The 17534-nt window shown below is 47.4% G+C and overlaps 1 protein-coding gene and 1 long non-coding RNA gene across 31 annotated transcripts in view; one reads left to right on the top strand and one right to left on the bottom strand.

The window, feature by feature from the left end:
- LOC139361218 (disco-interacting protein 2 homolog C-like) overlaps nucleotides 1–17534 on the top strand; it is a 129185-nt gene that overhangs the window by 57301 nt on the left and 54350 nt on the right. For 5 of the 30 annotated variants that reach the window (XM_071089715.1, XM_071089719.1, XM_071089716.1 and 2 more), the window contains exon 2: nucleotides 8170–12693. In XM_071089715.1, coding sequence (XP_070945816.1) covers nucleotides 12672–12693 — 22 coding nt within the window. In that variant the 5' untranslated portion in view covers nucleotides 8170–12671. Of the gene's footprint in view, nucleotides 1–6036; nucleotides 12694–17534 lie in introns of those variants that run through there. The other 25 variants (XM_071089735.1, XM_071089734.1, XM_071089739.1 and 22 more) reach the window with 15 other exon arrangements.
- On the bottom strand, nucleotides 12380–16602 carry LOC139361219 (uncharacterized). The gene is made up of 2 exons (XR_011618780.1): nucleotides 15058–16602; nucleotides 12380–12777 (listed from the first exon to the last, which is right to left on the bottom strand). It is a non-coding gene; the product is annotated as an uncharacterized lncRNA (long non-coding RNA).

The raw sequence follows: 17534 nt of genomic DNA, 5'->3' as shown, positions 1-17534 counted from the left end.
CTCAACCTCCGAAACTGCTGGGATTACAGGCGTGAGCACCACATTTGGCCCATTTTTTTTTTTCTTCCAGGATTAGGAGTCGACTTTCAGAAAATCCTTCAACCTTGCAAGCTTAATTTTCCATAAAAGTATTCCTCTAGGATAAAAACAAGACACAAAGAAGTACGTGTGGACTGCAGTTAAAAATTTTCAACACAACTTAGCTTAGGAAAGTTGACATTTACAAAGAGCAGGAGGCCCGTTCAGTGCCTTCTAGGCACTGGGAATGGCGGTCTGTGGGCGACCCTAACATGTGCGGCGTCCTGAGACGTGATCGTGGTGTTCACGCTTTTACCGAGGGCTTCCCGGGAGTACCAGAGGCTGTTCTTCTGCAGTCGGCCAGCCAGGCAGCAGCTGCTGGAGAAGGAACAAATAGCAAAAGACAGATGTACACGGTGTTATTGTGGCAGAGAGGTTAAAACCAGGGTCACTTTGTTCTTACAGTTTTAAAAAGCTAATAATGAAGTCCTTAAATATGTTTAGGATTTCAAAGTAGTTGTGGGTGTGTCTGTGTCTCTAGCTCCCGTTCGGGTGCTTCCTGCGAAGAGAGCTCAGAGACGCCACCTTTCCTTGATGAGGTGACAGGGCCTGGAGAGGTGTGAACCCCGTGGTGGGGGGATGACTGACCTGGGGTGAGGCTGGGTCAGTGTGGGGATCCACCCCCACTCCACATTCCTGTAGGGAATCCATAGTTCTAAGTCTTTATGATAGGGGTAAAAATAACCTGGAAGAGGTGTTATTTTTTAAGAAGTAAGTGCCATGCTCTTTTTTCCTCATACTTTTCCGTGTTTAAGCAGCATTGAAGGATAAGGCACTAGTAGCATGTTGTTTTGAAAACAATGTTGTTGGTTATTTTACGTTGAATATGGTACTAAGGTTGCCTGGTAACAGAAGTTTTCCTTAAACAACATAGAACTCTGTTGAATCTGTTGCCCCATTGGCTGAGCCGTCTGAAATCAGTGCAGTAGCAGCTGAAGAGGCCTCTTCCCCTTGGAGGAAGCCGCTGGATTGGCAGGAGGCACCGCGCTTGACTGAGGGAGTGAGGCTGGTTTGCAGAGACCCCACGTGGCCCCTGCAGCTCTCTCCTGCCCCCTGCTGGTTGGCCAAGCAGCCTTGCGACAGTGTGCTCAGTGTGAATGTTCACTGGGGCAGGCCAAGGCTTTTGTTCCAGAAACACTGACTTCAGAAATGGCCGGCTGTGTGTGTTGAGCATGGCAAGAAAGACTTACGTGTGTCTTAAACCTCTTGAACAAAGCAAGTTGATGTTTCAAATGCATCTCGAAGGCTAATGACTTTGCTATGGTCAATATTCAGGAGAAAAGAGGGTTTGATGAAACAGAAAGACAGGAGTGGCAAGGGACGTGCTTGTGCCCCGTATGACTAAGCGATGTCCTGGCCGTTCCACACCACGGCCTCTGAGCAGCCAGCCTGCAGATACTGGGTCAATTTAGATACCCTTGATCTCTGCAGAGGTTTGATCAGGTAGCCCAAGAGCAGATAAACACAAACGCTGACTGGAAACCCTGGCACACGGAGACACTGGAAACAGCAAGCTGCTATTAACATCATAGTAAGAGACAGTCGCCTGCTCTCAGGGGTGTCAGTTTCTTTTGCTTCTAGACGTTCATCTGCGTTACAATACAGTTTTGCTCAGTTTATCCCCATTACTCCACTGTCTTCGCTGTTAAAGTCTCAGCCAGCACTTAGCTCTGACACTGCAGGAGTTTCACTGTGCGGCTGACCAGGCCTACCTGGCTTGGCTATAAAGCAGGTGAGATTTTCCGGAAGGCAGTAACGAGAACCCGAGGCAGGAAAGAGCATTGCTGGTCTACATAGGGCAGTGCACCTGCAGCAGAGCATGTACGTGCACGTTCAGGCTAAACAGGTGTAGGAGAGAAGAAAATCACCTACAATTAGTCACTTAAAATGCCACACACCCAACCCTTGAGACCCTAGCACATAGAGCAGTAGTGGTCTTGGAGATGGCAGGTGTGCTGAAGTCTGATTTTCTCACTTAGCTTTTCCAGCAGCGTTTTCCTCATCTCTAAGCTGGGGCTAACAACTGCCACGCGTAGATTTGTGCATGGAACCGTGCGTGTAAAGTGGGGTAGCCCCCAGGACCTAGGAAGGACTCGTGGTCAGTGTCGGTGGTCATGCGTGCTGTACGGGTCCCCCAGGAAGATGATTGCTACGGATAACTCCCTCCGTTCAATGTCACTGAATGTAAAAGGTGGGACATTGGCTTCTGATGTGTCTGGTTTGCTGTAGGCCACGCTGCACCCCGTGGTTCCTGAGCCCTGAGCTGAAGTACATCCTGCTGCATCGCCTGTGTCGCTTTTGCTGTGTCACTTAGAGCTCCTGCCCTGGGAAACTTCCTCGCGCCTGACGAGCACCACAGTTTGCAGCAAGACCTGTCCAAAGCGTGGACTGCGAGAGCCCCGCTGTGGTCCTCTCCTCTCCATGTTGGGAGCGACTTTGTGGGGTTTGTCGGCCCTTCTCTCAGGTGTCCTGTGTCTCATGGATCAGCCGACGAGCCCCGTCTGGAGGAGCACTCTGCAAAACGCTGCCGGCCACCCAGATCTCCTAGCGCAGAGTGAGGCCACATCTGCAGAATTGACCGCACAGAGTCCCGAGGCATTCGGCAAGAAGGGGAGTGGGATGTGTGTGAGATCCCACTGCGGAAGCCGGCTCTGCTCCGTACTCTGCGTGCGGGGTGCCTGATGTTCAGACCTGCTGTGTCTATCGGGGGCCATGGCGGGGTGGTGGGAGTGGGGGCAGGGAGCAGCGTGGATGGATCCAGGAAAGGACTTAGTTGAATCCCAGCTGCCCACATACCTGTTGCTGGTCTTGGACAAGGTCCCTAGTTTCTCTGGGCTTTCGGTTTGATTGTAAGACTAGGACGCCGCCCTAGTCTGAAGATGTCGGTGTGTGCGGGAATGCCTGGCGCAGTCACCATGGGTTTTCCTTCAGCCTCCTCCGTGCCCCTCCCTGGGTCAATCAGTATCCATGCGTGCCACAAGTAAATTACAGTCCCTCCGAAAACCAGTTGACCCGAGTTTTATGGTCGAGCATGGTGAGTGTCCTTGCCAGGAAATGCCACTAGATGTCTTGGGCCTGCTCCTCTACCTCCACAGCAATCCCCGGAACAGGCTGGTTCAGGACGTGGGAGGTGGGAGTCGGTGTTGTACCTAGGACAGGCTGAAGTCAAAGGCTCATTTGCTCTGTGAGGGGTGATCAGGATGACACATCAAGTGGAGCCCCATGGCTGACCCTGGAGGTGGACGGTCGGGTCGGATTGGCTGCCCTCCAGCACGTGTTTCGAGTGATGCCTTCCCTGGGTTACGCAGCCCTGATCTGTAGGGCACAACTTCCCAGCTCCAGCCAATCTGGTCTTGCCGTCTCCTTCCAAGAAGGTAGGTGCGGCGCAGTTGCCTTTAAGCGGCTCCTTCTGGACACCGCAGGGCAGCAGCAAGCAAGCATGGGCGACTTTTTTCTTACGTTGACCACAATACGCGGGGCCAGCTTTGCACGATCCCATTCAGCATCACACGTGTGCATCGGCCACTCACCTGTCCATCTGCCACAGACAGGCTTGGACAGGACCATTGAGTGGCCTTTACGGCAAAGAGCCTAAAGGGCTCACAGGAAACCTGGACCCAGCGCAATGGTAACAGCGCAGCAATACCTGTCATTGATCAAGGGGTATTCTGGGCCCGACATGGTGTTAAGTGATCCAGTTCGGTTAGCACTCTTAGAATTAACCCCCTTTTGCCTATCAGGAAATCGAAGACGGAGGGCATTAACGCCAGGGAGCAGGGAGTAAGGGGACACACAGAGGGGCTGAGGGGCTGGGCATTCTGAGCCCACGGATCTGCCCACAGGCCCCGGCTGCACGGGCACCAGGGCTGCTGCTCTGGAGGGGATGAGGAGCTCTGGGGAAAAGATGGAGCCTGACGTGGGTAAGATTTGGATATTTTCAGAAGAGATTTTCAGCCTGGAATGAGGGTGTAAGTGACTGAATCGGAGTGATGAGCCAGATAGCCCGGCTGCGGGAGCTCCCCTGTGGGGTGAGGGAGGAAGGCCTTGGGGGCGTGTGGCTGAGCAGAGGCGCTGGGTCGCCAGGAGCCGCCGCGGGTTTGGAAAGGGGGAGAAACGCAGCGCCCTGCACTGCAAGGGCACCGAGACGTGGTTGTGGTTCTTCCTGACCGTGACAGGCACAAATGGTGCTGATGGTGGAATGCACGGAGTTTGCCTTCAGAGAACTCCTGCTGTCTTTTAAAACCTGGGCCTCTCATTTAAACTTGGTGGCCTCAGGTGAATGGTCAGAAACAGTTTCTGATGAGGTTGCAGAGACTGTGCATGGCCTCTGATTGTGCACATCCTGTGATTGTGTATAGTCTCTGATTGTGGCCTCTGGCCTCTTTGTGGCCTCTGATTGTGTGGGTCTCTGTGTGTGGTCTCTGATTGTGTGTGGTCTCTGATTGTGTGTGGTCTCTGATTGTGCTCAGTCTCGGATTGTGCGCGGCCTCTGATTGTGTGCGGCCTCTGATTGTGGGTTGTGTGAGTTTCCCGGGATTAAGTAGATGAGCCTCGTGCTGGAGCAGGTGTGCCTTGTGTTGGGCATGTGGATAAAGAAGTTTAACCCATCCCCTCTTTGAGAATGGCAGGGCAGTAACAAAGGCGGTTGATTTATACATGGCCATCCTCGTGAGGTGAGGACCTGAAAGGTTTACTGCTTTCCCGGAAAGCTGCTCTGGGCGTCACCATCACTGATCATGGACAGCAGCTCAGAAGCCCCCTTAAGGTGCAGGGAGGGACCGGCGCTGGTCCTGTCTGTGCCCAGGCTGCTGGTCACCCTGACGGCCAGGCGATGGCTGCCTGTGCACGAAGCTGGGGTTAGAGTGAATTTGGGCAGTGTCGGCTTTGATTTAGGTCAAGACTGATCAGTCTTCCTAAAATACTAGCCATGAAAGCTTTCATAGATTGTAGTTCTTTGGGAGATTTATATGTGGTTTTTAAAGCACAGGGCCCATGGCCAGTGTTGAATTACATTTTGTTCAGTGTAACTGACAGGACACTGGACCTGAGTCTCAGGCCTGCCACAGGGTTCAGGGAGCTTCAGAGAGGGAGATGTTTGTGCTCAAGTTTTCGCAGATGGGATGGGACATGGGCATGGGGCTGGAATGCTCTAAACTTCAATCTTCAGTCATCGGTATCACCTGTGCACACGCATATCGTTTTCAAAGATGGACAAGCTTTTGGGAAATATCTGAAGACTTTTCCAGTTTTGAAAGAAGCCGGGATGACACTGGAAACGTCAGGTGTCTTGGCTGCTGATCAGGTCCATCACCACGCACATGGTCCCTAACCTGGCCCACCTCTGATCATGCACAGCGGGTGACGAGGTCCATAACCTCACACTTCTGTGCACAGCAGGTGACCAGGTCCCTAACCTCAAAAGCTTCTGATTGGGTGCAGCTGGTGACCAGGTCTGTAACTTCACATGGCTCTGATTGTGCAGAGCTGGTGACCAGGTCACTAACCACCCACACCTCTATTCATACCCAGCGGGTGACCGGGTCCATCACCTCACACCTCTGATTGTGCATAGCAGGTGACCAGGTCTGGAACCTTGCACACCTCTGATCGTGCACAACGGGCGACTAGGTCCATGACCTCACGCCTCTCTGCACAGTTGGTGACCAGGTCCATAACCTCACACCTCTGATCGTGCACAGCTGGTGGGCGCAGGACCCACTTCAGTGAGGGGCTGACTTCCCAGGTGTGAAGGGGGAATGTTGTGTGGCTCGCTAAGCCCCTCCATGCTTTGGGGGCTCCAGGCTGTGGCCGGCAAGTAGGAGGTTGTCCCAGGAGGCTGCTGTGTGTTGGGGATGGGAGGCAGCTGCAGGGTGGAAGTACGATGTTGTCGTAGGGGGCCACTGTGGGGGGGTGGGACGGGAGGCAACTGCAAGTTGGAAGTAGGATGTTGTCCCAGGAGGCTGCTGTGTGTGGGGGAGGGAGGAGGCAACTGCAGGGTGGTGTGGTGGTCCCCGTGCCACTGATTTCAGGTTAAAATAGAATGTGGACCTCTTTTTACCATAGTTTTTAATTACTCCGCTAGTTTGTGTTGCTGTCTCTTGCTATGAAGTCCACAGTCTGATGTCTCTGTGGTCCCCATGTTTCCCTTCTGCTTGTGTTACCCGATCCTGTGGGTCAGCTGTGAGGAAACCACTCTCCACGCCTCATCTGGAGTGGTCTCGAGCTGGGTGTGCTGGTCTCCTTGTGGGCTAAAGTGTTCTTCTGTTACTGTTTTCTCTGTTTTTTGACCAAATTTAGCAGACTTGTGTATGATACAAACACTTTAAAAAACGTCTTTTGCCTTTATGAAAAAAACACTTGCATTGCTTTAAAATGAACCTTTCCTGTGTCTCCATCCTTCCTCACAGATTGCTCTGTGTTAGAAACTCGGTGGTGTGTGCGCTTCATGGCCTCATTCCATCAAGCACTGTAACCTCTGATTGCAAAAGTGACTACACTCAAGGCAAAAAACTTCGCAAATGTTGGAAATAATGAACAAAAACAATATATTGTTCTCTTGTCACCCTGAAATGGCTACTCTTAATATTTTGATGTAGTTCTTTGAATTCTTTTTAAGTAAAGTTGCTTCTAACACAAGCACTTTGATTATATTGATCAAATTATATTCAGGAAATAAGGAGAAAGTAAAAAGAATATCCAGTTTGGGGCAAAAAGGAAGACGACATAGAAAGAGGCTGTAAAACTCCCTGCAACTTGAAAAGCTGGGTTGTGGTGGCTGTGGTTTTGTTTTTACTGTGAGAGACCACAGGATTCTTCTTGGCACTGAAGGGCAATAAGATAATACCCTGTGTGTGTGCTGGTGGCTGTATAAACCGAGCCGCATGTCCTCTTTCGAAGCAGAGAAAGCATGAGGTTTGAGGTAGTGGTTTGGTAACTTTTGGAAAGTCTGTTTGTAGGACTGCACTGCAGAGATTAGGTCAGTCTGAATTAGAATCGAATGATCTGTTCAGGCCTTGGGAGCTTTCTACACCGGGTGTACGCCTGTTCTGGATGTGGTGTAGAAGGAACAGGACTGGGAGGGTTTCTTGCTTCCCAGTCATAGAAATGCCTGCAATTATCACTGTTTGTTGTTTCTCGGGAAGCTATTTTGGGAAGGAAGTGTACGTTCCAAGGCTGCTGGTTGGCCTTTCATCACCCTGGGGGTCTTGGTGTGGGTCACGGGAGCTGTGACTGCTCACGCGTGCAGCTCTGTCTCTCTCGCTGCCGCGCCGGTAGACAGCTGGTCACCAACACAGTGTGTGTCCCAGTGGCCTTTGAGAAGAATTCTCTACATCATTTTTATACAAGGTCCTTTTTCCTTTCAATGTCAACATCGTGCCTTCTAGCCAAGCGATATGTTCTTGCAGAAACAGGAAGTGTGGCCCAAGTGAGAAATGAGGGAATTGATCCATAACTGCTATCAGTTTTTATAGAGTTGAGCCATTGTAATTTATACACAAACATGTTAAATCTGTAGAAGTGAGTCACGGTGCCAGACCCTCACAAATGCCGAATGTCTACGTGGGACCTCTCTTCTATCGGGTCCACATCACAAGAAGAAAAGTCGCTCAAATGCAGGACGGAGTGGACGTGAATCTCCGAAAACTCCATGAATCAGAGTGACTGCTTTCCCAATTGCTGGTCTCCCCATTTGAGGTTGTGAGATTCCCGTTCTGAAGCTCCTTCAATTTCCCAGCATCCATTTCACTCCTTCATGGAGATAACAGACTCACACTGATACCTTGTTCTCAGATTTTCTAATTAGAAAAAGCACATATTTCACAAGAATTGTCCAGCTAACTCACTCCTTAGCCTGGGGTAAGCCACATACCTCTTTTCTCTTTAAAATACTCACCTTTCAGAACTCTTGGTAAATAAGAATAGGAAGGTACCATGACTTTGGCCACAAGCAGTATTATGTATAATGTGCAAGTGAGTGCCTTGAGAGCCATGGTTGCTAAAAACAAATTTTCTCAGAAGAGAAAAATGTAAGCAGTTCTTGACATGATCGTTAATTTTGTTTTGCCTAAATAACATCTTGTCGTTGTACAGGGATACAGGACGTTGCTGAGTATTGACCGGGGCGAGTGGGTCCTGCTGCCCCACTGTGTGATCCTGAATATCGACAGGGGTGAGTGGGTCCTGCTGCCCCACTGTGTGTGACAAGCCCTTTGTTTCTGGCCTGGAAATGTCCTGGCTCTTTCAGTGCATTGGGGTGGTGCTGGCCCCCTTTGTTAGTTTGCATGTGAGGCAAAATCTCACGCCTTTCACTCTTGTTGACATACAGATGCCAAAGCTTTGAACAAATTCTTACTAAATCAAACCCAGAAATATGTAAAAGGGATAAGAATACCATGAACACTTAGAGTTTGTTCTCATGATCTGTAGTTTTGCATTGCACATTTGGCTCATCATTCAAAAATCAATGTAATTCACCATATTAACAAAAAATAAAGCAGAAAACCCATTTTATCCTCCCGGTAGACACTGGAAAACATCTGTTGAAATTTAATAGTCCTTATACGAATTTCCTATCACATCAGGAACAGAAGGGAACTTTCTCCGTTTGATAAAGGCCACTCCTGAAAAACAAGAGCTGACCCCCCTCCTCGGTGGTGGCAGCCGGGGAGCTCTGCCCACAGTCAGGGGTGTCGGGAGCATGGCCATTCTCCGTGCTTCAGGTTCGCATGGTGCACACTGGGGCCCTCGTCCGTGAAGTTAGTTAGGAGAACTAAAAGGCATAAAGACTTGGAAGCAGGGGGAGATGCTTGATGTACAGAAGACACAGGGCCTTATTTAGAACATTTTAGGAAATGTACAAACAACCAGAAATGGTGTGAATTTTGCAAGCATGCAAGATGGACTCTTCGCAACAGATGTATACAGATGCCCAGTGGCCCATGAGAGGTGCTCACCAGGGAGTCATTGGGTAAGTACAACTTAAACCCGCGAGGTTCCCCTTCACAAGAGTGGAGAAGGGAGGACAGTAGCAGGTGCTGGTGAAGATATGACAGACTGGATCTCAGACTGATGGAGACTTAAAATGGCACAGCCACTTCAGCAAATGTGGCAGTTTCTTTAAAATGTGTACACTTACCATATGGCCCAGCAGGTATGCTGTAGACGTTCACCAAGGAGAGCAGAAAATGTGTGTCCTTGTAAAAGAATGCACATTATCTCCAGAGTAAATTGTCATAGCCAAGAACTGGAAACAACATAAATCTCTCTCATCTGGAGAAACATGAGCAAATTCTGATATATTCATACATTGTCCTAGTTCCCAGCAGGAAAAACGTACAAAATGCTGAAACCAAAACAGACAACGGGGATGAGTTCCAGGAGCCTTGAACTGAGCAGAGAGTGAACACCACGCCGTGGAGTCCATGTGACAACGGAGAATCTATGCGAGTCTCGGGTGACGGAAGAGCGCCAAGAACACTCCTCGAGAATGAACAGTGGCTGTCTCTTGAGGGCTGGGATTGACTGGGAGGGGACTTGTGGGAACTTTGATGCAAAAGATTTGATTAGGGTAATAGATTTCCATTTATCGAAATGCGCCAAGTGTACTCAAGATCTGAACATTTCACTGTGTATACTTTGTACTCCCTACCTTCCAAAAAAACAATGAAAAAATAATTACAAATGAGCACTGAACTCGATAGATTTTTCACCGTGGTATTAGATAGCAATTCTGAAAGCATTTCTGTATCTCCAGACTTAAGCAAATAAGCTTAATAAATCAGTGAATATATTGAGTGCTGCAGGTGCCAGGTTTCTTTCTTGGTAAGAGGTAGAAATAAGAAAAGGCCAAAGCCTGGAATGGATCACGTGGGATTAGGTTGCAGCAGGAGGTACAAGTATCAGCTGGTGGCTCCCGACAGATGTAGACAGGGATAGAAGTGCCTGTGGATGGGTGTGGGTGCACATGCGTGTACATGCGTGTGTGTGTTCTACTTGCCGGCAATGCCCAGCAGCACCCGGTGCCCACTCTTAGCTTCCAAACTCCGTTCTTCACTAGAAGGAGCCCTGGTCTAAGGGCTGGGGAATCCGGTGTCAAATCTGGGACCAGTTGAGCAACAGAACAAACCATTGTAACTATGAATCATAACCCACGAAGCCAGACTCCGTGAGTATATATGGACATATGTAAATGAATGCTGAAAGATAAAATTATTTTTCAGTGAATATGGAAGATCTAATGATTTAGAAGGAATGACAGGAAATCAGTGGATGCTAAAACTAGTAGTGGAGAATTCATGGAAAACAGAATATGCACATAGTGTCAGGGTGTCTCCTCCCAAATCTTAATTTCAACGCGAGAAGTAGCATCTTTGCTTTGGAGGCACTTAAGCACCACCTTCACTGAGTTGCCGATGTTAACATTGTCACGTAAGACAGACTTCTGCGGTGTCCCTGCTAAAATGCATACTCCTGAGTCTAGTCCGGAAGATACCAAAATAAAGGACAAGCTGTGAAATAACTGACCTGTATTCTTTAACATTTCCAATTTCAGGAAACACAAAACCTGAGAAACTTGGATGCTGGACGGGTAAAAATCACATGACAAATCAATTCATCATCCTGGATTGGATCGTAGAAGAAGACAAAGTAAGAAAATTATGGAGACAGTTGACAGCATTTGAAAGTGAACTTTGTATATGACAGTTAAATTTCCGGATCTTGAGGAAAGTGAATGTGAGAGCATATCCTTGTGTTTAGGAAATACATTGAAACATTTAGGTATGGAAGGATATAGTATCTGATATTTATTTTCATTTGACTTAGAAAATTCATGGGGGAGGGGGGAAAGCAGTGATGTAAGATAGGAGCAGTTGGGCCTAAGTTGAGCCTGGTAAGTTATGTGGAAATTCACTACGCTGGTCTTGCAGATTTTCTGTGTCTTTGAAATTACATCCAAAAAGTTTAAAACGGAGAATATGCAAAACAAAAAGCGATTTGTGGAAGTGAGTGGACTGTCACCTCATTGATCCCTTCAGTTTTCGGCCATGAGCCAAGTCAGTCACATAATGGTTTTTGACCTGGGAATTAGAAATAGTGGCCAGATGACCAGGCTCTTTATCTAGTTAGGGAGAGAAGTGTGCACAAAGGCTGACAAGACCAAGCAGTGCGATGAGCTGCTTGTGGGCGTGATGCTGAGGGTCTGGGTCCTGTCTCAGGTGGCAGCTTGGGGGTTTTAAGCCAGAAAGCCACGTCTGATTCTCTTTCAGTGGGATCATTCTCGCAGCTTCAGAGAAAACTGCCCCAACTCGTCTTCACTCACGCTGGCCATTTTTGGTGGTGGTGGTTTTATTCTGCTAACACCGTTCTCACTGACAGTTTAGGGCCTTTGAGCGGATTTTTGCCTGTGTCTCGAAGATTCTCGTCTTGACAGCCGGTATGTTTCATTCCTGTTGTTCCGATTCTGTGTTAAGAGGGTTCTTCCCTGGCTTCACAGTTTGGAGTTGCTGCTGCATCTGTCTCTGCTTTAATTCTCTAGCCCATCTATCACTTGTCTCATCCCTTAAGAAGTGGCCTGCGTGAGATGCCATGAGACTGTCTGCCTTATCACCACTGCGACCCCAACCCGTAAGGACTTACAGAGAAGGCATTCAGTGAATGTGTGGAATTAATGTAATGGGTTAATAGCCACAAAATGTCTTAATGGTTGTTTTAGTCCATTTCCATGCTGCTGATAAAGACATACCCGAAACTGGGAAGAAAAAGATTTAGTTGGCGTTGCGGTTCCGCATGGCTGGGGAGGCCTCAGAATCATGGTGGGAGGCGAAAGGCACTTCTTACATGTCAGCAGCAAGAGAAAACGAGGTAGAAGCAAAAGCGGAAACCCCGATAAGCCATCAGATCTCATGAGACTTATTCACTATCACGAGAATAGCACAGGAAAGACGGGACCCAGTGATTCAGTTACCTCTCCCTAAGTCCCTCCCACGACACATGGGGATTCTGGGATGTAGAATTCAAGTTGAGATTTGGGTGGGGACACAGCCAAACCATAACCATAGCCAACACAGTCCTGGCCCATGGCCGGTGTTGAGCTGAGCTGCGACCGTGGCTGTGTGAGTTGGGGTGCGAGGCGTGCACACGCCTCTCAACGGTACAGTGAAAGGATTTGGAGGCTCAAACGTGTGACCTACAAAGAATCTCCAAAGATCAAGGTGCATTCACCCTAAAAAGAAAAATCTCAGTGCAGTTTACACCCAGTGTTTGCTTGCGGATATGGATTCTACAGTAATAAAATGAATAATTAAAAGTCTGTGAATAAATTTTAATGTCTTTATGGAACTGTAAACACTGATTTTCTTTCCTCACCCACCCATCTGTTGGTGAGTTTCAGAAGGTGGATGAACCGTGCTGCGGGGACAGAGAGGAGGGTGCAGCTTGGCCTCTGGGACCTAAGCTGAGCACTGAGTGACTGAGCTCTCTCCATTTCAGACGTCCACACGGAAGCTGTCCAGGCGGCTCTGGCCAGACACAAAGAGCAGAAGATGGCGGTGCCTATGCCTTCCAAACGCAGGTCCCTGGTCGTGTAGACCTCCATGGACGCCTACACCCCTCCAGGTAAGGGACACGCTCCCCGACGCTGCCTCCTGAACATGCTGGGCGCCTCAGAATTGACCGCTAGCCCAGAAGTTGGGTTTTTGCCTTCAAAATCATGGTGCAGAAATGCAGATTTTGTGAACCAGAAGTCCGAAAACAGTGCATGAAAAGTAACACTATGTATCTGTATAAATACACATTTTTAACTTTTCATCAAGATTGATACATATGATACATACCAGTAAAATCTCACACAGTTTTATTCATTTAATTCCTTGTAGGGAAAAGGGAAGAGTTTGTAACCCTATGGGTGGAATTGGACTTTTCTTCTGATTAGGCTGTTGCATGCATATTCTCAAATCTTCAGATAAGTGTGCTACATTATTGGATTGTTTTAGAACAAGCGAATTGGACAGTTTAGGCAGCTACCCGAATCAGGTCATAAAGTTTGCCTGCAAGGTGCCAGCTAGTATTTTAGTTCCTGCAGGCCATAAGGTCTCTCACAACCACTCAACTCTGCCCTCAGCCATGGGTGACAGCAAGTGCGTGTGACTGTCTACCAATAAAACTTTATTTACAAGAACAACAGACCAGATTTGGTGCAGGGACCTGCCAACCCCTGATCTAAATTACTGAAGGTAATAGCCAATTTATATTTCTGCTATATAATACTGCTTTTCTTTAATCTTGAATTTTACATAACTACCCCAATTCTCTATTTTCTCTGCCCAAATAATTATAAACTACATTTCATGATCTTCACACCCAAGTAAAGCAGAAAGTTTAGTTATCCAGATACTTGTTAGAGACACGGATTGAACCTATGCTATTTGGTGTTTAGTTTCTGTGATTTTGATTCCAACATTATTCATGCCGTTGTTGCAAGCTTGTCTTCTCAAAGGACCTGAATCACCTTACATCCCACGTTGAAGCTACATATCACTTTAAATGACCCAGTATTTTTGCTCCAATACCAAAGAAACTTAAGGTACAATACGAATAGTTGAAAATGTACAACATTTTCGGGAGTATTTTTACTTCTGAAATTTAGCTTAGTCTTGGCAAGCAGTGAGACAGAAGGACGTGCTTCAGATCAGAGCTGAGGTCAAGCGTACGTCCACATTACTACAGGCAGCTCCTGAGTTTCACCTTTACATACCTTTACAAATGAAGGTACTGGAATTTAAAGGACAGAACTTAGAGTGCATCATTTTGGGTTTTCGTTGCTTTTTGTTTTGAGACAAGGTCTTGCTCTGTCACCAAGGTTGGAATTCAGCATCATGATGGCAGCTCTTGGCTCACTGCAGCTGTGACCACCTGGGCTCACGCGGTCCTCCCACTTCAACCTCAAGCAGCTGGGACCACAGGTGCTCGCCACCACACCCAGCTAATTTTTAAGTGTTTGTAGAGACAGGGTGTTCCTATGTCGTTTCTGTTTCTCATTGACACATAACGTGTTCTTCATCGAAAGAACGCAGTGCCAGCCAGGCAAGGGAGTGAATGCCATGCTAGCAAGTTGTTGACAAGGGAGCCCTTTCTGCCAACGTGCTCCTTTGGGCTCCTCCCTTTCCTTATTTTAATATTAAGCCACAGCACATAATGAAGGACTGGGCACGATAGCTCATGCCTATAACTGCAGTAATTTGGGAACCCAGGGCAGGTGTATGGCTTGAGCCCAAGGGTTCAAGGTCAGCCTGGACAACATGGCAAAATGTACAGAAATGCCTTTTGTACATCTTGTCTTCACCAAAAGTACAAAAAATTAGCTGAGCCTGGTGGTGTGCACCTGTAGTCCCAGCTACTTGGGAGGCTGAGGTGGGAGAATCACTTGAGCCCGGGAGGCAGAGGTTGCTGTCAGCTGAGATGGCACCACTGCACTCCAGCCGGGGCAACAGAGCAAGACCCCCATCTCAATTAGAAAAAAATAACGATAATAAATGCAGACTCTTTAAAAATGATTAGGCCAGGCATGGTGGCTCATGCCTCTAACCTCAGCAGTTTGGGAAGCCAAGGCAGGCAGATTGCTTGAGTTCCCAGCATTTGAGACTAGCCTGGGCAACATTCCAAAGCCCATCCCTGCAAAACATACAGAAATCAGCCAGGAATGGTGGTGTGTGCCTGTGGTCCCAGCTGCTCGGGAGGCTGGAGTGGGAGGATCAGGGTGCAGTGAGCCATGATCGTGCCACTGCACTCCAGCCTGGGCAACAGAGCAAGACCCTATCTCAAAAATAACATGCTTACTCCTGTTTGTTTAGTTAATGGTTATAATTTGCCAAAACTTATGGCAAAATAATTGTATTTGTATGTGTTCTTTGTGTAACTAACAACATGGACGTAAAACATTTCAAGGGTTGAAATATTTTAAACCAAATTTTTGGCACTAACCAGTATGTAAGGCAACGGGCATTTTTCTTGACCACTTTGTATAAGAGAAAAGACTTTGAAATGGAAGAAACAGTGCGGTTACGGTTATTTGCTTATTTCTCGTATTGAATCCAACCGCTGACAAATGTTACTGGGTCATGTGTGATGAATAACCTCCTTGTACAGATGTCTGCAAAATATAAAAGAATATTATTTGAAATGTTATTTTTGTGAAATATTTGGATTTGACCAACAGTTTTATATAAGCCATAAAGCATCCTTTGTAAATTTTCATCAGGAGTCCTCTTGATATATCATATGGGGCAGTTTTGTAAAATCGTAAATGTCAATGTCATAAAAATTTTTTACTCCCAGCCTATTTGTGCTTAGCGATAGTTTGCATGTTTATTACCGTACTTACTTGATCCAAATCTTAGCTGCATTTTCTTACCTATTTTTCTTGGTTGTTGGTAACAGTGGTTAGATCTTACTCAGTTTCATTGCCCTTCAGAGAATGTTCTTGAAGTTTATCTTCTATGAAATGACTGGCTGCTGACCTGGATCCTAGTTTCTGGAGAAACTCTCATTAGGATTGTCGCAACGCTAGTATTCTATGGGTGAAACTTTCCTTTAGTTTCCGAATGTAAAGATAAAAGAATAATTTGCCAAAACTACTTCTAGCCATGATGAGAGAACAGGGACCCAAATCACCCATCTGCCCTAAACAACTGTAAAACTGCACAAAACGAATGAGGTGGCTGTTTTTAGTCTGTGACCACAGCTGTACCAGCCAGAACCTGAGGGCGAGGGCAGGAGAATGAATGAGATGCACCCACAGTACACTTGCCCTCTGGAGAACACCTGCAGACCGTGGTGCCGAGAGTTCAGGTGTGGGCGGAGTATGGCCATCCTACCACATCCAGAAGGCGGAGCTCGGAGAGAGCTCAGGTGTGGCGGAGCATGGCCGTCCTACCATGTCCGGGAGGGGGAGATCAGAGAGAGCTCAGGTGTGGGCGGAGCATGGCCATCTTACCACGTCCAGGAGGGGGAGACCCAAGTGGGTGCAGGATGGGAGCTCTCCACAGATTCACACCAACAGCGAATCCAACCAAGCCTGCCCATGTCACGATGACCCAGCCGTGCCTGTGCTAACTGCTAAAACAAGAGCTGGAAAGCTTCAGAGGGAGGTTAGGGATCCTGAGTGTGCTCAACAAGTTACCCACAATGTGTAATATTCAGCAAATAATCACCGCATACACAGAGAAACGGGGGGTAGAATCTGTGGTCAAGAAAAAGGCAGTAAAAAGTGCACACACATGCAGGATGGTCTCTGTCACTCACCACATGCGGCGGCTGAGCACATGACGTGTGCCTGGTCTGAACTGGATTTGCTGCGTGAAAGACATGCCAGTTAATATAAAAAATAGAAAATATTGTATTTGTTTTTTTTTTTAATTTGAGACGGAGTCTAGCTCTGTTGCCCAGGCTAGAGTGCAGTGGTGTGATCTCGGCTCACTGCAATCTCCGCCTCCCGGGTTCATGCCATTCTCCTGCCTCAGCCTCCCAAGTTGCTGCCCACTGCCACGCCTGGCTAATTTTTTGTATTTTTAGTAGGCACGGGGTTTCACCGTGTTAGCCAGGATGGTCTCGATCTCCCGATCTCGTGATCCACCCGCCTCGGCCTCCCAAAGTGCTGGGATTACAGACTTGAGCCACCGCATCCGGCCTATTTGTATTTCTTATTGCAAGTATAGCATGAGCATTTTGAGTTAAAAATATACCAGTAAAATTAATTATACCTGTTTATATATTTATATGAGGCTACAAGGAAGGTTTCAAGTTCTATAACAGGACTCTCATAATTCTGTTGGAAAGTGCCAGTCTACATGTCTGATACAGCAGAAAACTGAGTTTTTAAATCTGCAATTATAAATATTTAGGGAATCAGAGTACAACGTGTCAGAGAATGAAAATATTTTAATTCTTGAGCCAGAGGAAGGGAAGACACTTTTCACTATAATGCAGTTGGGGAATTTCAGGTTCTGTACACGATAATCTTGAGAATTGTCACTCCCTCCTCACAGGTAAAAAGCTGAGCAAACTGAAAAATCAGCAGCTCTTCTTAAACCTGCAAGAGACGTGAGGTCACCGGCAAGCCACTGTCCCCAGATTGGCTGGACAGGTAAAGCAGATGAATCACCATACACTGGAGCACAATGCTCCAAGGAACCCACGCTGGGATTGGAAACCCTGAACTGGAATTGACAAATTGCTGTGGTGAGGTGTGGCCACGTCTGAGAGTTAAAACCTCCAGGAGGCCTGTGCATATGGGTCTCATGCTTTTGTGAGTTGTATCATCAGAAGCTCAATCAGGTTCTCGAAGTAAACATCAGAGAAAAATCCCCTCATACTTACTACAGGGGAAAGAGAATAGGAATCATTTTTCAATATGCAAGTGCACTCTTCACTAGGTCCACCTTCCTGAGAAGCTAGTTAAG

Source organism: Macaca nemestrina, unplaced genomic scaffold, assembly GCF_043159975.1.
Source record: "Macaca nemestrina isolate mMacNem1 unplaced genomic scaffold, mMacNem.hap1 Scaffold_105, whole genome shotgun sequence".
In the NCBI taxonomy this organism is placed as follows: domain Eukaryota; kingdom Metazoa; phylum Chordata; class Mammalia; order Primates; family Cercopithecidae; genus Macaca; species Macaca nemestrina.
This window is presented reverse-complemented; position numbering and strand designations above follow the sequence as displayed.